This window comes from Crinia signifera, chromosome 9, assembly GCF_055691185.1.
Source record: "Crinia signifera chromosome 9, ASM5569118v1, whole genome shotgun sequence".
Taxonomy (NCBI): Eukaryota; Metazoa; Chordata; class Amphibia; order Anura; family Myobatrachidae; genus Crinia; species Crinia signifera.
The window spans coordinates 95,266,429-95,288,034 of NC_139225.1; the positions used below are offsets into that span (position 1 = coordinate 95,266,429).

Sequence of the window (21,606 nt, forward strand, 5' to 3'; positions counted from 1 at the left end):
GATATACATGTCCAATCCTATATATTACACCTGGGTAGTTCTGGGAGATATTTCATGATCATTTCAGTAGTTTGTAACTCATATCGTATATATCTGGCAGGACGATATGCAATCGATTTTCCAGGTACCAAGAATGAATACCAGCAACATTCTACCTGTTGGTGTCTACACCTTTGACCTTATTCTGGTCCACATGTAACGCTGCGAAATTTGCAGCGTTGCGCGTGGACTAAACGCCGCCCGCAGGGCCGGAAGCCCCTCCCCCTCGCACCCGCGATCCCTCTGCATAGCTGCAAATGAATGATTTGCATAATCATCCATCCGCAGCCTTAGGTGCGTGGCAGGAGTTCGATGGTAGGTTACCATTGAATGATTTCTCCAGCGTCACAAATCAGACACCTGATGGTGTCTCTGATGTGCGGGTGCCCTGTGCGGGAAGCAGGTGGGCTGCTGACATCTGCTGACCTCAGCTGCCCACCCTCCGCACCCGCATCATCACAGATTTCCCTGGGAACACCAAGCGTTTTCTTGTGAATGCCAATGAAATGCTTGGCATTCCCATGGGCTGTGCTATCCGCCGCCGACCCATGCCCCACACCCTTTGTCTGCACATTCACAGAAATGCGTCTGCATGGGGTACCGAACAAATCAGAATAACCCCTCCCCCCTTGTGTGAGGCCTATTACCTGGCCCGGTCAGAAGCAACACCCTTTTCTGATGGCCATACGAAATGTCCTAGTGATTTAAATTTGTGATTTTTAGGTCCGATTTAGACCTGTTCCCTCTGCTGTAAATGTGCAGCACTATCGATTATTGGATTACCGCACATGAACACGGTACACTGTGCGCTGGCTGCTCACAAGGTAATTGACACCCTGTGGCCATTTAACCCCTTTAGTGGTGGTTTTTTTTGTTGTTTTTTTTAGGAAGCGCTCCCCAGTGAGCGAGTTTTTCCTGGGGAGCGCTCCCTAAAAAAACCCGACCACTGTGTCCCCGGGTTTAGGCAGCACCGCTGAACTGTCGCTGAACTGTGTATCAGCCGCTGCCTGGCCCTGCCCACTGGCAACCCGGCGTGACGTCGCGTGACGCCTAGGTTCACACAGCCGGGGGAGGCACACCGGGTGGGAAAGGGGAGGCCCCGCCGATCAGCCAGAGCCAGGTAGCGCTGAAGCTGATTCCGGCCATCAGCTCAGCGGCGCTGCCCGGTTCTAAGTAGTGGTAATCCCAAGAATTTTCCGGGCTTGCAAGTCTGGGCACCGAAGCACAGCCCGGAAAATTTGCGGGATTACCACTGAAGGGGTTATGGGCAGTAGCCATGCGTTCTTTGAGTGCCCCAGAAAATGCAGGTGCTCCCCGGCCATTGGGAGGGAGGGCCGCTGACGTCAACACAGGCCTCCTCCCCATGGCCTTTGCAGCGCTGAGTAAATCTAGACTTATTCGGCACTTGCGAACACGGGGGAATCCATTAGCTGGTGAGTGTCCTGAATGGATTTCCTCCTGTGTGCAAGGCTGTGAAGACATTCGCAACTGTGCACATGGGCAGAATTTCACACGCTGGGCCTTTAACCGAATCATCCCTTTTTGTTTGCATAATCGCATGTCACATTACACTGTAAAGGTTCAGTATGCTCAGTCACATAGGTTTTAGTTTTATTATTGTGTATACTGTATATGATGTGATCATTAAATAACAAAATGGAGCTTGTGGGTGTGAGTATTGTCATTCTGTTAATTGCGCATGTTTTAGTCATTAGGTGTGGCTATATAATGGGATTGGTTACTTTTTGTTTCTACAAATTTGGTTTAATTAGGTGAAGCTAATAATTAGAAGTACAATACTGTGTTGTAGACAACTAAATTATCTTTTTAAATACATGAAAATGCTGAAGGGTTTCATAGTAATTGAGCATATTGGTGAAAAGTCATACTTCGTCACCTGGAATCCTAGGAAGACAATAGACAATAGTCTCCACTTTCAGACAAGAGTCATATAATTTACTTAAATTGATATCTTTTTGTTTCCTGGGGGCAAAGCATAAAGTGTACACATTTTAGCTGTTCTATAATGTTATTTCTAAATGTATCAGTATGATTTCTGACCGTATCCCTATTCCATAATTCAGCCTAGTCACTGCATTAGTAAAAGTCCTAACCTTAAACCTTAGAAACATTACAGGGATCCTAAAAAATGTAAGGTGCAAATGATGGTATTCAAATGCTTCAAGATTTTGTGTGGCTTTTATCTGGCTGCCTGAGAAGGCATTTTATTAAGGTGAATGAGATATACATATGTGTGTTCATTCTAGCACCCGCCATCTTTGAAAACCCATGCAGTTCCTCTTGCCTGCCTGGGGTGTCGCTGTCTGCTGTAGTGCTTCTAGCACAGTGTGGTCTCTATATCAGCACTGATATGCTAACCACACCTGTGCTAGAAACACCACAGCAGACAGCGAAACCCCAGGCAGGGAAGAGGAACTGTATGGGTTTTCAAATATGGCAGGTGCTAGAATGAAATATATATATATATATATATATCTGTTGGCAGCTAGTCAAACTACATCTCTTTCACACATGCATAAACACAGCGGCAATCATAAGGTAGCAAACTAGCTTTCGAAGCATTTTCTTCGAGCGGGCTTACTAGTAAATATATATGTACTATCTCTTGTAGCTTCATTGTCTATCTTTTTGTTTCATGCACTGGAACCCTGCTGTACTTTCTGCATCTTTTTGCACCGTGCTTGCATGTTCGAAGCTTTAATAATGCACATATTAAAGACCATGTTCCGCTGTCTCTACAGGAATCCTCTGAATCATCTTCACACTTTATAAGTCCATTGCACTCCAATGTGCATTTGTGTCCCAACTCTCCAACTAGCCACTTTTCTCCATCAGATTTTACTTCTCCAGCAACGTTTGTGGCCTTTCTGGATTATTCTGCAGCAAAGCACAGAATTGCTGTTGCGCCAAAGAAGCGTAGAAGACCAGCCATGAATGTGAAGCCACCAAAGGTACATGTTAATTACATATAACACTCTTGCACTTAACACTTTCTCACAACGTGATGTGCTTACCATTGCAGTTGAGACTGTTGTAAGACCCCCCAAAAAAGCCCTTCCCTTCTGCCTAGAACCTTCTTCTGTCTGTGTTGAGGTCATATGTCCGTTTAGTATTATAATAATATCTATGTGTTATAATATGTATATTATAACAAAAATATAGACCACAGGGCTTCTTAATTAGGGCATAACTGCACATATTGTCAGAATAGGTATGAAGGGCCAATCAGGAGAATTCAGGGGCCCATGTTAAGGGGTGTCGCCAGTCGCCACAGATGTTTGCCTAACCAATCGATAGAGTATGGGCTTGGCCCCTTGGTAAATATATGTAGTAAATTGCTAGTGCATGCATGATGATGTACCATAATAACAGGAATACTGTAATATACCATAGTCTTGTGCAGTATACGGTAACACAAGTACAAGTATAATTCAAGTTCAAAGTCTGGTACCAGATTTTATTAAGAGCAGGTGGGGCCCAGTGGGAGATGGAGGGAGTTCCCCCTATATTCCTGTGGGCCAGTCGAAACTTGACTGCACTGACCCAATGCCTATTTTCTGAACCGCAGTAGTGCCCTAGTTCATATTATGTCACATTATAGGGCTGCCAGTACACATTGTGCAACATAGTACTCCCAAATCACATTGGGGCAGATGTATGAACCAGCGTTAAGTGCAAAAATGCACTTAACAGCCTTCAAGGCGTTAATTCACCCCGGCCGCTTCGCCAGCTATGGGCTAGCGTTGTCCTGTCCCCCACTGCGGGGACAACGCTAGCCCTGCTTCTGGCTCGGGCTGCGCAGGAGATCTCGCGGTTTTTGCGAGATCTCGCGCATGCCCATTAGAGCCAGACAGGGGGGGGAAGCGCACTGAGCATGCGCGGGACGCCGGGGGCGCCGATAAGGAGAGCCGTTAACGCTGGGCATAACGGCTCTCCTTATCGGCTTGGCGGGGGTTAATACATTAGCAAATAATGGGTGCCCGCTTCTCCTCGTTATGCAGGAGAAGCGGGACCCGTTATTTGAGAAGCGCTAAGGGGGGTTAGTACATCTGCCCCATTATGACATGTAGGGGTAACTTTACGAAGATGGGAGTTCTATTGAAGATGGGATGTTGCCCATAGCAACCAAACAGATTTTACCATTTATTTATCACCTTCTAGAAGATAATAGATAGAATCTGATCGGTTCATATGTGCAACAACCCATCTTCAATACATCCCCTACCTTAATACATTTATGCCGTAGTGTCACCAAGTACAGAGCATATTATGTAACATTACAAGGCCCTCCAGTTCTTTTTATAGCACATATTTGAAGATATTTGTAGGCCCCAAGGCAAAAGTTGTAAAGGCCTCTGTCTACCACCCAGTGGTAAAAAATGTAAATAACACCTGTAACTGTGACAGAGAAGGGATATGGTCACTAGTTCGACACTATGGAGGTCAACATACATTTAGGCCCTTATTCTGGTGCATTTGCAAAGGCAAATTCTTAAATGGACAAAACCATGTGCACTGCAGGTGGGGCAGATGTAACGTGCAGATAGAATTAGATTTCAGGGGGTTTTACTTTGAAGTGAGATCTATATCAGGAAATCAATATGCCTATCCCAAGCATGTTTAAATTGCTCTACTGTCTTAGGCTCTACCACCTCTGATGGAAGGCTATTCCACTTATCCACTACCCTTTCTGTGAAGTAATTCTTCCTCAAATTTCCCCTGAATCTTCCTCTTATTAGTTTCAGTGCATGTCCTCGTGTTCTGTTGCTCCTCTTCCTGTGAAGAATGTCTCCCACCTGTACCTTGTTAAAACCCTTGATATAATTGAAAGTTTCTATCATGTCCCCCCTTTCCCTTCACTATACATATTAAGATCTTTTAGTCTTTCCTGGTACGTTTTGTGATGTAGGCCATGCACCATTTTAGTTGCCCTTCTTTGCACAGTCTCTAATGTATTTATCTCCTTCTGGAGATATGTCCTCCAGAACTGAACATAGGGTTTTTGAGACCTAAGTGCATGATTTTGCATTTTTTTGGCAATAAATCAAAAATTTTAGAACTAAATGCATTTTTTTGTTTTAGGCCCCATACACCTTAGAAGATAAAGTTAGATAAAGATAGCTTTTAGAAAGCCCATTCTGACAGATATCATATACTTTATCTTCTAGTGTGTACTCTTGATGCCTCCTTCATCCAAACGAGGGAGGTTCTGCTTAATGATGGCCATGATGCAGCTCACCTTGGAGCCAGCATTGGCAAGTGTGTATGCACTTGCTGATGCCGGCAACCCCCACTGGGCCACCGCCACCGCTGAAATTGGCATCGACGGGGTCACCTAGTGTGTACGGGGCTTTATTATTCATGGCAAAAGAATGTAGTAATATTCATTGATATTCTCAATGACCATTATGTTATTCCTAGCATTTATTTATTAATTCTATGACAGGGAATTGTTTTTTTTTTGTGGCATTTTTGTTACAAGAAAATAAATCTTTCTATTTTTGTTTTGTTTATTTGGTTTATAGGTTGAGGCACATCAACTAGTCAGCATTCCTCCTCCAGAAAAACCATCTGCGGAGCAAGGAGCACCGAATGACCAAGTGACATGTACAGAAGGTAGTCCTAGCACAATTAGTGTGTTTTACATACTGTAGTAGCACTTTATGATTAGGGAGTACACCAACAGAATGCTGATTTTCTGGGGTTTAAACCACTTTTATTTGATTTAAAGTCTCTATTTTTATATTCTTTATCAAATATATTATCTGCGTCAGAGCTCAAGATTATGAAATTATTGGCAGCAAAGATCTCCCCCCATCACTCATCTACTCTAGTTCCCCCTAGTAACTAATCCAATGCTAATCTGATAGATAATAGGAAGGAATTACAATGACAGCGGCCATATCCTGGTCCTTTGATGTTTTAGTAAGCGTAAAGAGGGGAGAAATGGTCTGTATCCTGCCTCTAATGCTGAGTACACACTAGAATGATTTGGGCTCTATTCCCCCAATTTTGATGCAATTTTGACCAGTTGTATGTAAAATTAAAAAGCAGGATAGGGCATGTTTTCAATGCGATTCCGATCCGATGCGCCTCCCCCCTGGTCGTTTGGTCACTTTGGAGATTTTACCTGCTGCAGTAAGGATTTGTCGTACTCCTTTTGACTGGGTACAGATCGTGAGCACATTTAGGGGCACATTGTGTGCTCCAACAGATCATGCTACCATCTTACGATTTCAAGGAAATGGTCGCACGATCATGGTCGTTCTGGTGTGTACCCAGCATGAATGTGTTCTGAGATCCTGTGTGTCACCTGGCAGATTGGAACTCATGTTTTTCTTACCATGACATCTTAACAAATGAGTACTGAGAGATTCAGGGACATTTATGAATTCTGACAAATGTTAAGATAACAAAGGACAGGCTTCAGTTGATTTATAGTAAAACCGTCCCCTGTACAATTTCAGCACATCGGTATATACCTGTTGATATTTGTGGTGAGGGTCAGTGACTCCGATATAACCACCCATTAGATTTTGTTTAAATTTATTTCTTCCTCGCTCCTTCTGGGACTTGTCACCTTTTCATTTGGACATTGTTACTCTCTGAGAAATTGTAGGCTTTTGGGTCACTCTTCTGAATTCATATTATCCTCGTACGATATCATGTTTGCCTTTCTAAGCCTCATATAGTAAAATTTATCGTTCAGAAAGGGCTTTCTAAGCGATATATTTTACTATATCCTCTTGTTTGTACACTCGGTATCATTAAACATGTGCGCTTCCTCATCCTGTATGGAGCTTAAATGTGTTAATCAGTAGATCTTACAATTAAATAACTAAACCATCTACACTTGTACTGCCTGTAGACAAGTCTGGAAATGAATGGGTTGCGTATTGATGAAGTATGTGAGATGATGGAGAAAAGTACCAATTTTTTTTTTCCTCCTTAGATGTGGTAGTACAGGAATCAGAAGTGGACATGATTGGGCCTCATAGTGCATCTGAATTGAACACCTCAAACTTGAGTAATACCACTGTAGATTCTGAAAGCTATCCTCTTGGAAAACCAATGGCATCCATCCAAAATGAATCTAAGCATATTGAAGAGGATCTGAATTTCATTGGAACAAGGCTGTCAATAGGAGATCTGTTAGACACAGCTGAGAAGGACACAGAAAGCGAGGAAGAAAAATCTTTACTGCCAAAGACTTCTGGTCTTCAGCCTTGTGTTAAGCAGAATGATATTGCAGCTATTGATAAATGTTTGGTATTTAGTCATGCTGAAGTAGAAACTGCTCATTTAGACCTCAGCCAAGATCTAGCATATGTTGTATCTGAAAGTTCCATTACAAATCAGGTGGACACATCGTTATCTGAAATGGATGAAGTCCTGGTGAATGAAGTTACAGATGAGAAAGCCTTGGCCTGCTTATCACACCCCCAGAATGATTTGCCAGAAGTAACTTTGCATGCGAGTGAGACCTCCAAAGTTAATTTGTTGAACTCCAAACCAGTTACTGCTGTCACAAAGGATAATGAATTTGAAGACATTGGTGAATTTGCTCTAGAATGTGTTACAGCCTGTGAAAATATTCATGCAGAAAGCCTGGTAACAATGGAAATAGCATTAGCAGAAGTAATTCTAGAAGCATCAGATCAGTCAGTTGGAAATGTTGATGTTGATGGATCCGTTGAAAATGACCCATCACCATTGGAGCAGAAAGAGGAGACATTTGATGACATAAGTATTATTGAGAGCAGCAAGGATGAATTTGTCGCTAGTAATGAGATTGTGCCTGTAACTCATATGAGTCACTTGTTCTCCATACGCCCGGCCGGTGGGGCTCATGACAGTGATGTTGGCGTTGTATCGAATAAGGAGTCTTCCAAAGATGAATCCAAAGTAACAAAACCAGCCGATGTGGACACAGACAGTAAACTTAAAACCACCAACAAACCAGTAAGGTTTACTGTAGCCCCAGCATGGCAAAGGGTCCTCTCCGTTGGATCTAATGCCAGTGATAGTACCTCATGCAAGAATATGGTAGCTAATACAGTCAGGTCTGAATCATTTGATGGTACAGACGTTACTGCCGAGGACATTAGTTTTAGTACAAGTGATAAGGTAAATGAAACTTTTAAAACGAGCAAAGAGGAGTTGTGTATACCTTTTGGTGTCAGGCTAAGGAGCACTTCGTCTTCTATAAAATTTAGCGATGAACCTGACCATTTGATTACCAAGCAAGGTTCAACCCTTGCGGACATAGGTTCATTGGCTCCATCTCGCAGCATGCACACTCCTGCCAAGACTCTAAATATTCATTCTGAGGTCCTAAAAGTTGGAAAACCAGCTCCTACCAGTGAAGATAGAAATCAGCTGAGACCTAAAGCAGAAGAGCTTTCACCGAGAGAAAACACAGGTAGGTTTCATGTGGTCTACATAATAATTGCATACTGTACTGTACATCTGTTTGTGTCTGTACATTTTATTGTTTCCAGAGAATATGTAGAATAGACGAGAAGAATTACTAAACGAATATCTCATTGATCAGTGTCCTGCATTGTCTGCAAAATGTCTTAGAATTATTCTGAGCCTATCAATTTGTATAGCTGAGAGCATAACGGTGATGGTGTTATTAGGGAAGATACAGTATTGGGGAATTTCATTAAGAAGTAGAAGCTCATCCTGCCTCTATGATGACAAAGTCTAATAAATGCATGTTGTCTTTCCTCCTAAGAACCTGCCTGGATTACGATGGCAAAACTGAAGCAGAAAGGATTCCAGGGTCATCCTCTTGCCAGGGAGCAGAGTATTCTGACTGAGAGCGACAAAGCCGAGGTACTGGTTTTAACTAGTGAATAAAACATTGCCAAAGTTCTAATTTATACTTTTTGCACAAAAGAAAGTTTAAGGTTATAACCATTTGAAAAATAACTGAATTAAAAACTGATCAATAAAAAAATAGTTACCTAATTAAAATCATTACAAAGTGTGACTTATGGGGATCACTCCTTGCAAGCTGTGAAGTCATACGGTTAGTGATGAACTGATGGACTCGGCAAAGAACTAATTTGGATGACAAAGTCTAATATATTCAGAACTATGAACAAACCAAAAGCAGATAGTGCTGTGATATGGATGGAACATTGTAACAGAGGGGGGTCAGAATTTTGCATACTGTATTAATTTGAGCGTTACATTAAATAACTTTGTCTGTGTTTGGAGGCATAGCAAATGGGGTTTAAGGTGCCCACAGACGCATCAATTATCGAATGCGTTTTGTACTTTTTAAGCACAAAACGTATCTTATGTACAATTTTTGGATGGTGTTTATGGGCTTGTGCGATGCGCGTTCCCGGGAGCCCGATATTGTATGTCTAAAAAAGTACGTGCTGCACGTACTTTTTAGACTACATCTGAAATTTAACATTACAAACATGGGTTCATCGCATCGCATCGCATGCATCCAAGTGCACATCTCATAGCAAGCTGGAAGAAAAATTGTATAGAACCATTGTACAGACAAAAACGCATAGCACAGTACAATTGTAGCGTCTGTGGGCACCTTCAGGCTCATGTGGATAGTGATAGTTGCAGAATGCCACCAATAGTTTCCTAGTGTTAGAAACTTTTCTTAGGGCTATGGCCATAGCAAGATTAAGGGTGGGGGCGAGGTAGATGTGCAGGATATACTGTACCCCAGGCGGAGCACACTGTGACATCACTAGCTTTACTTGTTTTGTAGCAAAAGAACTAGGTAGTCAGAATGTGGGCAGGTCAGTATGCAGTATGCAGACACAGGAGTACGGGTTGAGTATCCCTTAGCCGAAATACCACGGATTTTTACAGTTTTTGGAATGTTACCTGATCCCCCAATGGTCCCACAGTGTCCCCCGGCGGCCTTTAGAAACTTCTTCATCGGTCCCAGGGGTGCATTGCGCGGGCACTCCCGATCTAAGCAAGGAGTATAACATACACAGTCTGCAAGTATCACACATGTTAAAATAAGGATCACAGGGTACATATACAGCATGAAATAGACAGGATATTATTATTAATAGTAACAAATCTATATATTTGAAATTGCTGTAGACTAGACACCGGGAGACACCATCCAGGATCATCCAACCCACCACCAAAAATAGTAAAATAACAATAGAAATATAGGAGTATCACTAGACTGGAGAAAATGAATATTACAAAATCAAGAAAATAAGAAATATAAATTAAAGAAACCCACCCAAAAGGCCCAAAACAAATCTCCCACATATCCCCCACCCTGTACAACCCACCCCCAACTAAGGAGTACTTGATCCCTTAACCATACCCCTCCTATCACTATAACTACACTAACCTTCCCTTCCCACTCACCCCCCCCCCCCCTCAATACACTAAAATAACCCAAATCCCCCCCCCCCCCCCAGTGTACGGATAATAGAAAAATGGACTGTGTGGGGCAATGACCCAGTGGGCATTAAATACGTATAGCCAAGGTATACCAACAATAATACCATGTAGAGGTTGAACGCAGTAGAGAATGCGACAGCAAGGAAAATAACAAAAGGAACAGTCAGAAAAGGCACTTCGGATTAATGTTATATGTGTCATTATAATTTGGACAGCTCTCGAACAGCTGAAAAAGCAAGATTAGCCCCAGGCTTTTGAGAAGAACCCGAAAACATCCAGAATATTTGAACATCGAAGTCCAGGATCTAGTAATTTCCATCAGCAGCAAAGAAGGATGTTTTAGGTGAATCATAATTACCTCAATGCAGTCAGTTATTGAACAGAAAATAGTCCAGATTTTTGTCAGACCCATCGAAGAGTACGCATCCAGAATATGACCCGGTATAGTAGTAGTAAGAGCTGCAGGTACAATAGATGTAGGCAAACCTCCCTCAGCATCTTCAGCACATCGCTCAGGACTGCAGGTATAAGACCGGGTACCACCCTGTATGTCATCAATCTGGTGAAGAAGTCTAGTAGTAGAGATGTAAATCGCACATAGTATTTTTTGAACATTAGATTCCATATTCCTTCAGCTGTAGAATGGCCACAGAGGAAGATGGCAGTGGCTAGCACACTGCCAAATGCATAGAAAAAATTGACAGCTTGAACAGAAGCTAATAATAGTGCACTACGTTAAATTATTATACTCCAGGGAATGAGTGGCCACAGGGATCCATACACACACAAGGGTCAGTTAATCTGGCTGTGTGCAGGAAATCTCGGCCAGTTCAACAGTCAGTGGGGATTGCAAGGCAATTAGTGGGATCTATCCCACAATAATATGTAGCCCCAGTCCCAGATAGTGGGTGCCAAAGCTAATTGTAGTGCAGCACCACTTCATGTAATGCAGGAGGCAGATGAGATAGTCAAATAGGTGCCGGAGACACTGGACACAGCCTGTGTAGCCACACTCACCCCACACAAGACTGATGAGGCCCCTGATGATGCACATCATCATTGCCGGGTTCCTCCAAGATGGTGCCCCCTGGAGCAGGGGCCTGGACGGAGAGAAGAGACGGACCGCACCCACCGCCGCCGTGTCTGCAGTCGCTGAACTCTGGATCAGGTCAGGATGCTCCATGCCGCTGACAGAGAGAGGTCATCAGGGTAGACTGCTCCTCTCAACCTGGAAACAGGATATTTAGTCGGATGATTACCGGAGCTCTAGATTGATCACATCCATCCCCACTAGCTCTACATATAATCTGGCTCTGACAGCTTCTGTTCTGCGTGCTGCCTTTGATCCGTGGGGCCAGCTGGAATGTCGCAGATGCCCCCCTAGTCCAGCTCCCGGGTCGCATGACCAACTAGCCCCCCTCTAGTTATGGCCCTGCTACCGCGGTAGACCAACGGACATTTCCAATGTTCCTATACATGGACATACTGTAAGCACATTACATAGTTACATAGTAGGTAGGGCTGAATAAAGACCCGTGTCCATCCAGTTCAGCCTAGATTTATAATAGCTTGTCCCTTGTATTATAGAATGCTCTGGTATTTTAGAAAAGGATTATGTTTCTTATTTGTACCCATGGATGTTTTTATCCAATAACATAGACCATATATTATTCTTTCTTTTTTCTTATTGTCATATGTTATGGTGGGAATAATATCCATGTGTCTTGCTAGCCTCTAACAAGCAAACTCGGTTACTTTGTGAGTAGAGAATGTCATTTCTGTTTTTGGGGCAGGATCAGTGAATGATAATAAATGAAATAATTAGTGCTAATTTCTGCATATAGTCAACTACTCTGCATGTATGTATTCACTACATAAAGACTAAAGAGGTAATACTATAAACATGAGCTTTGAAAATGGTAATTTATGTATTCTTCATATTTTCCATACCTGTTTAGGGAACCGCAGAATGTTTTACAAAACAGAATATTGTTACTAGTCTGCATGAGCTAGAAGTAAAGAAGTCTGAGCCGGCATCTACTAATATTCCAGGTACGGCTTGTAATACATTATACTGTACATTGGCTGCATCTGCTCTTTTATTCTGATTTTCACCTTACTTTACCAGCACACATGCCGGCAGCCACATTCAAAATTGTATTCATTTTTAGCCTGGGCACAAAGATTTACCATGACAAAAAATCAATACAGTTTTGAAATGTTAGTTCAAGGCAGGCATGGCCAAACTCCAGCTGCTGTGAAACTACACATCCCAGCATGCCTTGCCATAATTTTAGCATTCACTAAGAACAAAACTGACAAGGCATGATGGGACTTGTTTCATTTTCAGTCGAATGCCACCTACCCAGGTTGATGTATATTATATTATTCGGTACATGTGTAGTTTCACGGCGCCAGCATGGCGCCGTGCTACTTCCGGTTTCTACGCTCAGCAAACTATCTAAAATAAACTAACTTAACTCCATGCCAACATGGATAGTTCATACCCACACTATCCATGTTGGCATGGAGTTGATTTTCGATAGCGTGGCGAGCATAGCGAGCCACCGAGCGTGGGCGAGCGAAGCGTGCCCCGCAAGGGGACTCAGATGCTGGCGCTGTGAAACTACACAAGTACCTATTATTCTATCCTATCTATCTATCAATCAGTGTGGTTTCGCACTCAAGACAATAAGTTCAACTGACAATCATATATTAAGAGGGAAGTCCAGATAAATAGCATTTTGTCCCTCCTGGAATGGACTATGTTGGGAAGTATGGGTTGTCTCTGTGTGACTTAGGGGTAGATGTATGAAGCAGCGATAAGGGAGGAGAAGTGATAAAGTGCCTGGTATTTTATCACTGGCCAATCAGCTCCTGACTTAAGTTACAGGCTCGGTTTAAAAAGGGGACAGTCAGGAGCTGATTGGCCGGTGATAAAGTTCCAGGCACTTAATTACTTCCCCTCCCTTATCGCTGCTTCAAACAGCCACCCCTGAGAACCTTAGGGAACCATAGTCTAGCTTTCTCTCCTGGAGCCATGGCCTTTTTAGGAAGCACTTTGCACCTTCTTGATAAGCCCTAATGGCTAGGGATGAATCATAGGGGAAGCTGCATTTGGTTCATTGTTTAGATAGTTGTAAAATGGTATTTCAATTTAAAGAACAGACATTGGGCCAGATTCTCTAAGCTTCAAAAGTGATAAAATGGAGAGTGATAACAGCCAGCCAATCAGCTCCTGCCTGACATTTTTCAAACACAGCCTGTGACATGGCAGGTAGGAGCTGATTGGCTGGCTGTTTATCACACTCCATTTTATCAGTTTTAAAGCTTAGAGAATCTAGCCCAATGAGAACACTTCATTCAGAACTAACAAAAAAGAATTTTGCTAGAAGTAGCTGAACTTGCCCCCGTAATTAACCATCGTATGGTGAATGCCGTGGTATTACAAAACATATATTTTACAAACTTGTCTGTTCAGCATAGTTTCATGTATTTGATCAATTTACATTATTTAGAGCGCTTAGTTTTATCAGTCCCTGCATTAGTGATACTTCAGGCCCCATCCACTAGAGCGATATGGCCACTTTTTATGGGATTCCGAAGCATTGCTGCAATGAATCGCACATCACATGTCATTTACCTGCGATTGCGATGTGTGGCGTGTTCCCGTGTGCATCGCAGATGCAGATCCTATGGGCTGCCATAACCCCTGCTAGGATCGCATAAGATACATTAAATGCAAAAGGACGCTGGGCGTTCTCATGCTAATGCTCAGAGCAACCTTATATATGCGTGCACCTTCCACATCTTTTGATGGTCGGCGACCATCGAAAAATGTGGGTGAATCCCCCTGGCCTGTGATTCACCCGCATGCACTGCGAGTAAATTGCTCTTGCAAATGGGTGGCGGCAGCCAACCATTCGCAAGGTGGGGTTAAATGAACTCGCAAGGCTGTAAATCAACCAGAATAACCCCCCACAGTGTATCATATGGGACCGTGCCTCCACGCAGCTGCAGGGTATCGCATGTGATACCCTGCACTAGTGGATGGGGGCCTCTACTTTCCAGCATTATCTCTACAGTACTGCCACCTGTTTGTTATGTGACACCTTTTGCTTATACAGCAGGTGTACATACTATGTTCCCGCTCGCTGTTATAACCAGCAGCCACAAATTTCTGCTTATACTAGAAGTGGCCATTTAATGTATGTGATTATGCCATCTGTGTGGTCACATGTTGGAGTACCTTCAGTGGGCTCTCTGATAATAGGTAACAGTAATTCACTGTTTCTGTGTCTTAGGAGGAAGATCATCATTCGATGGTTGTGGACCATCAAATGATTTTTCCTGCCATCGCAAGTAAAAATAAGTGGGAACTGACTTTTACTTGCGGCTGCCAGGATGAAGACGGGGCGGGCGGCTGACATCATGTGACGTCAGCTGCCCGCACCCGGTAGGCATTTGTCCGCCTGTGTAGCCATGGGAACACCCTGTGTTTTCTATGGGGGCGCCCATAAAATGCTGGGGGTCTCCATGGGCGATCCTTGTCCCGTCTGCCCTGATGTTTGCGATGGGCTCGGCTACTATGCAAGCCACAAAGGGGAACTGCACATGCGCATAAAGATCATGCACAGTCCCACAAGCATCGGGATGGGGCCCAACTTGCAGGAATACGAGTCAATTAGAATGACCCCCTTAAGGTCCATACACACTGATGCCAATCATTGCTGCGGGGAAAGCCGCTCAGTGCATACACACTGAGTGGCTTTCCCCCTGCCGGAGGGGGGGACAGCGTTGCATAGCGCAGAGCTATGCTAAGCCATCATGAAAGCCGCTCATCTGCTGTATAACCAGCAGATGAGCGGCTTTCCTGGCAATGATGTGGGAGCGCGCAGCAGCGCTCACCGCTGGGGGCATACACACTGGGCGGCTTTGAGCTGAAAGACGCTCAAACCTGTGTGTATGGGCCTTTAGTTTTGTCTGTTTTTATGGTTTTTTGAATATTCCAGTGCCTTGAATACAACGTTATAAGTGTAGTCATAAAACAATGCACAATAGCCATAAATGTGTTTTTATTTAACACAACTAATAATTTTTTTTATTGTTTCTTGTTAACCCTTTGAGTACCAACGTTTCTGTGAGAGAGCCCCAAAATATCTGCAAAAATGCTCACGTCGCTCACAGCAACTGTTCCTTGGGTGCAATATTAAGCGTCCAATAATTGACTTGGCTGGATTTGTATATATTTATACTAAATTAACATTCGCTATAAGTGACACAAGCATTTTTAGCGGATATTTTAAAGATCTCTCACAGCAACTTTGGCACTTAAAGGGTTAAGGGCAAATTTATTTAACCCTTTATCTGAAATGTACATCTCCACTGGAAGTGTTTTTTTATATGACATACAAGAGATGTCTGGTACACTTTTACATATATAATGTTATCGCCCTGTTTGCTCATAGCTGTAACAGAAGAGGTGCGGGTGGCACCGGGGAGAAACCTGAGGTCTTCTCAGCCACAGAACCCAGATGAACCACCATGGTTCTCCTTGGCAAAGAAGAAGGCAAAGGCATGGAGCGAGATGCCCCAGAGTGTGCAGTAGTTACAGATATGTCTTGTTCCGTCAGAAATGTTCTTTTTTCTTTTAACTGTGAACAAAGCTAAAGCAATGAGTAGTTGTTCAACTGTCTTAGATGTTGTCTGTAAATTGCCTTTAAAAAAAGGAATGCAGTATTTTTTTATTTTATAAACTCTAAATGCTGCTTTTTGTCTACCAAAAGGGCTCGGTGTAAAATTAAATGTTTTCTTATTTTATTTTTGTTAGAAAATGCACCATGTGAATCGTAGTATAATTAAAACAGTATATGCCATTGTTTTTCGTTGTTGCCCATCTTGCTAACCATGTGCACATTATTGTGAGTCATCATTTATGACCTGAAGACTTGTTTCTGAGGCGGAAGTCAAGTGCAGCGTATATCATTTATGAACTGCACCGGTAATAATCACATTTTGTATTCTGTTTTTATTCTAACTGTTTAAAGCCATGTGTATGGAAAAAAAGGTGCTTTTAAGATCTAAAAACAAAAAAATCTAGCAATAAAAAACTGTGCAACCTATAAAACTGTGAGATGGTTGAAGGGTCTGTAAAAACAGTGGTGAACTGGCAGTCGACCTGTAGAGTTGGATCTAAGTGGATCAACACTTTTTTCGTTAACCTGTGCGTCCGGATGTTGTCATGCATACTGGGCCAAATGTAATAGGGCATGAGAATCAGAAAGTGAGAGATTTTGGGAGAGTTTTCCCTTTTTTTTTTAAAACCGCAATCATCTACTCTGCAGACCCGGTTAGTTTTGCTATGTAATTGTTTGCCGCTTTAAAAAAAAATGGGAAAACTCTCTCAAAACCCCTCACTCTCTGATTCTCACACCCTATTACATTTGGCGCCCTGTGTGTTCTTGGGTGATGCTTACACAAACTAGGGCGGATTGATGCATCTGAGTTCCTTATAGCAATAGTTAGCTAGTGGTCCAGAGGTGTCACTGTAGCCTCCTGGGCTGCATTTATGCTCTATTTGCCAAACTCCACACTCCACTAGATTTCAGTAATAATCTCTCTAAGATCAAAAGAGTTTTTGCACAGGTCAACTGTTCAGCAGATATCGCTGCCATACATGACAAACTCAAGAGCCTGGGCAGATAACTAGGTGCAAGTTGAAGACCAAAGCATGATCAAATGAGTCTGTGTGTCCTTTGTATACTTTATACATGAGTTCCTGCATCTTCCCAGGTGCATCGCACTAGTGCATGACTCCATTACCTTACCTAGATATACTGAGTTCTATGCACAGAAATAATATACAAAAGTTTAATATGCACATTAAACCATCGACCGCAATGAACCTAGGAAACAATTAGGTTTGTTATTAACACGGCAATAACCAAATGTACAAATGCCTCTACAGCATGCCTGCCCAACTTGTGGATCTCCAGCTATTCTGAAACTACACATCCCAGCATGCCTTGCCTGAGGTTTAGCATTCCCTAATAGCAAAACTGTGGCAAGGCATGCTTGGACTCGTGGAGTCACAACAGCTGGATGGTTGGCCAGGCATCCTCTACAGTGTGAAGGTAAAACAGACAATACCACAAGAGTTTTTGAGAAATCCCAATGCACTATGAATGATTGTTTTCCTTCTCTCGTTTGATGTATTGAGGACCCAAAACAGAGAGGAAAGAAATATAGTGTAATACCAGTAACACATTTTTACACAGAAATCCAAGACCGGATGATTTTCAACTCGTACCAAAATACTGTATATTGTCTACTGTTATTGTAGACTCTGAGTGAGAAAGGAGGAGAGGAATCCATTGGTGGAAATCATATTCCCCTCAATCAAACGTTTGAGTCTACAATAACAGTAGACACTATATTTTGGTACGAGTTGAAAATCATCTTGTCTTGGATTTCTGTGTAAAAATGTGTTAATGGTATTACACTATATTTCTTTCCTCTCTGTTTTGGGTTCTCAATACATCAAATGAGAGAAGGAAAACCATCATTCATAGCGCTTTGGGATTTATCAGACCGAGGTTAAGAACCACTGGTTTAATGCATGAATCTCCTATACCTTTGTAAGAATCCTTAGATGAGGCAGCTATACTAGCTTGCCAGTTTAACTGTGCATCAGTAGGGGTGTTTATATCAATATATCTGAGTTCCTTGTCTTTTAGGGCACAGTACAAGTATATCATATTTTCTCTCAGGTGGATCAGTCACATTGAGTTTTATTGCGTTTTTTTTGTTTTGTTTTTTAAACCAAGCTGTTACAAATTATAGGGTTCTCTTTCCAAGCAATGGTTGAACGGTAAAACAGGTTTAGTGCATTAAGAACCTAAAAACTGATGTCTTACATGCTAAAACCACCATAGTACTATGTTGTGAAACATCTTAGCTCTTTCTGCTGCTTTATAAGCACAGTTCAGTATTCTAAACATTGCAATATTTACTGTAAATACTTTTATTTTTTTTACATTCAGTCATTCCTTCATCTTGGAAGCAATTTATCATCAGTAAATTTGTATATTCACACATAATGTAATGATTGTTTTCTGCGGTTTTAAATTTTCTATGCACTTTTCAAAACCACATCATCAATTGGTTGTTCTAAACGGCTTTGAAATCAAGGAGATCAGGACAGACCTTTGTTCTTCCACGTTCTTGTGTATGTATATAAAATATATATTTTCATTTTTATATCCATTCTCTGTTTACATATGTACCAATCTTGCAACTCCTTTTAATTGATTTGTTCTGTATACTGTTCTCTTCTTGGGAATATGTTTTGTATATTGAATGGTCAATTGTTTGTTTATTAAATGCTCATAATATTTATGCTACTTGTGTATCTTTCATCATTCATTAAATTTAGATCTGAGATTCCATTTTTCTGTAATTTTTAGTTTGGTATCTGATAGGATGATAGAAAAATTATATTTATATGAAAATTTGTTACTGGGCTAGGTGATCCTCCATGTTATTGCCCTGTGCAGGTGGTCCTCCATGTCTTGGGTCTGGGCAGTAGTGTGACCTCACCTGCCCAAAAAATGTCTTGCACCCCACCCCTCCCTTACATTCATTATAAATGTTTACCTATGTGCTTGTTACCAGGGGTTTCGCGCTCATTGCCAGGAATCTCATGCTCGCTGGCATGCTATCTTAGCGGAATTCAGCACTTCCTGTTAACTCTACGGGGGGGTATTCAATTCCGTGTCACAACTGTCGATTCGTCCCGTCAGCCGTGACACTGGCCCGTTTCCGTTTTGCTGGACAGCATATCGGCAGGGGGATTCAATGTCCCGCTGGGGCGTGTCTGCGTAAACAGCCGCGGATTGTCGATATTCGGCTGTTATTGACAAACGGGCCCGACAGCTTTCAAAGTCGGGCCCATTCTGTCAATCTGCCTCCTCAATGCTGTCGTGCAAGACAGTATTGAATAGGTGCCCGCCCCTATTTCACGGAAATAGCGGCAGGAATTGATCCCCCCCCTAATATGCGTTGTGCTGCCCTGATAAACGCTAGAGGTCCAGTAGCAGGGGGCTTTAATGTTCATTTACTTACTTTCTGTATGTACCAGTGTTCAAGGGCTTAAACCTGGGTACACTTCAGTGTCTGCTGCCAGTAAAAAGACACTGTGTATTCAAGTGAGGCCAGTCTACAGTTAGGCCAGTCTACACACACACACATGCACGCATATATATTTATTACACACACACATACAGATGGAGCCCCTGCCATCCTTGGCCGGGGCTCGCCAGACCCTCCCCGCTGGCGAGCGTGTCCCAGTCTCTCGGCGGGGACACTGCATGTTCCTGCCAGTCTCCGCTTCAGGGAGATGGGCAGGGTTAGGGGGGGGCGGTGAGGGCGGCGGGGACCGAAGGAAGGCTCCGTTGCCCAGGGGGCGCGTCAGCGTCTCGTGCGCCCCCCTGGCGGGGCTGGCATTAGAAATGCCAGCCCTGCAAAGATGAAGCCAGCCCCATCTGTATGGTGCAAATATGTGCCGCTATACTTTGATGCATTTAGCACATGCTTTAGCAGGATCACAGTATTATTTATTTATTAACAGTTTATTTTATTGCGCACACATATTCCGCAGCGCTGTACAGATTATAGTTGCTCATTCACATCAGTCGCTGCCCCAGTGGAGCTTACAATCTATATTCCCTACCACACACACACAGAGACATTCTAGGGTTAATTTTTGTTGGAAGCCAATTGACCTACCAGTATATTTTTGGAATGTGGGAGGAAACCGGAGTACCCGGAGTAAACCCATGCAAACACGGGGATAATATACAAACTCCGCACAGTTAGAGCCATGGTGGGAATTGAACCCATGACCTCAGCACTGTGAGGCAGTAAGGCTAACCATTACACCATCCGTGCTGCAGAGAGCGTACGCATCAAATGCAGGCCTCAATCTCAGGCAGCCCCTGCTTCATCCTAAAGAATCTGGAACCACAGCCGGAAGCTGAGAAAATAATGGGGTTGGGGTACAGGGTGTGTTAGCCACATGAATCTCATTGACTCTCCTGTCAGAGCAGCCCGATGGCTACTGACCTGTGTTTTGGATTCTGCATGCCCATAGCCCCCGCTGCATGCTGGAGAAATCCATCCAAGCTCCTATGGGGCGTTCTTGACAGGTGTAGGGGTGCCTCTGTTGTACTTCCTGTGCCTGCAACACAGCCAGCCAACTCATGACACAGGCAGCTGGAGTTTTTCATCATGTACCATCATGTTCCATCATGTCCCAGCCATTGCGTCCGACAAGGAACATGGAAGGTATGGAGGCAGGATGATACAGCCATTCCAACTTCAATATCCGAGATGCAGATGGTACAAGACTCGACATCCTCTCCTTCTGCAACACTGTGTCTGCTGTAAGTAGGGATGCTGGGCAGCATTGGTCTCAGGAGGGCCTCCAGCCGGAGGAGTTCAGCTCTCAGTGCAGCCGCACGATTTTCACTGGCGCTGGGCTCGTTTCTTCCTGATGATGGTGAAGCTCTTTCTCTTTCTGAAGGTAGTTCAGCTCTTCCTGGTGATGGCCCGGGTGTGGTATGCCGTTCCGACAGTCGGGATCCTGACAGTCATTAGCCCGATGTCGGGATCCCGACTGGCCGGACTCAGACCGCTACGCTCGCCACCTCTTCTATTCTCCCTTTATGGGGTTTGTGGGAGAATAGCCATCGGGAACCCGGCCGTCTGTGTTTTAACAGTCAGGATCCCGACGTCGGGTTAATGACTGTCGGGATTCCGTTCGGCACCCGATGGCCCTGCTCTTCCTTTTTCTGATGGCGGCTGTTCCTCTTTCTGATGATTGTTTTCCATGTAATGGTCTGCGGTGTCCTGACCTCAGCCATGTGATGTTTGGGCTAGTACCTCCATTCTCCAAAGCCGGGCTAACTCCCTGCAAAACTGTGACTGCACTCTCACATGCTGGGGTCCGCACAGCATGTCGAATCCCTCCCCACAATGTGATCTAATTTTTAGGGTAGCCCCCTGGCCACACCCTGCTGAGAAGCAAACATTTTAACAGTTCATGCGTGTGCATGCGCAGATGTGCAAAAATGGCTG

General features: G+C 43.4%; 1 protein-coding gene across 6 annotated transcripts in view; it reads left to right on the plus strand.

Annotated features, from left to right (window-relative positions):
• The window catches only part of KIAA1210 (KIAA1210 ortholog), a 105,582-nt gene extending 86,715 nt beyond the window's left edge, over nt 1–18,867 (plus strand). For all 6 annotated transcript variants that reach the window (XM_083159419.1, XM_083159416.1, XM_083159414.1 and 3 more), the window contains exons 7-12: nt 2,802–3,011; nt 5,586–5,676; nt 7,013–8,482; nt 8,801–8,901; nt 12,429–12,522; nt 15,939–18,867. In XM_083159419.1, coding sequence (XP_083015545.1) covers nt 2,802–3,011; nt 5,586–5,676; nt 7,013–8,482; nt 8,801–8,901; nt 12,429–12,522; nt 15,939–16,078 — 2,106 coding nt within the window. In that variant the 3' untranslated portion in view covers nt 16,079–18,867. The remainder of the gene's footprint in view (nt 1–2,801; nt 3,012–5,585; nt 5,677–7,012; nt 8,483–8,800; nt 8,902–12,428; nt 12,523–15,938) is intronic.
• Nucleotides 18,868–21,606: the final 2,739 nt, after the last annotated feature.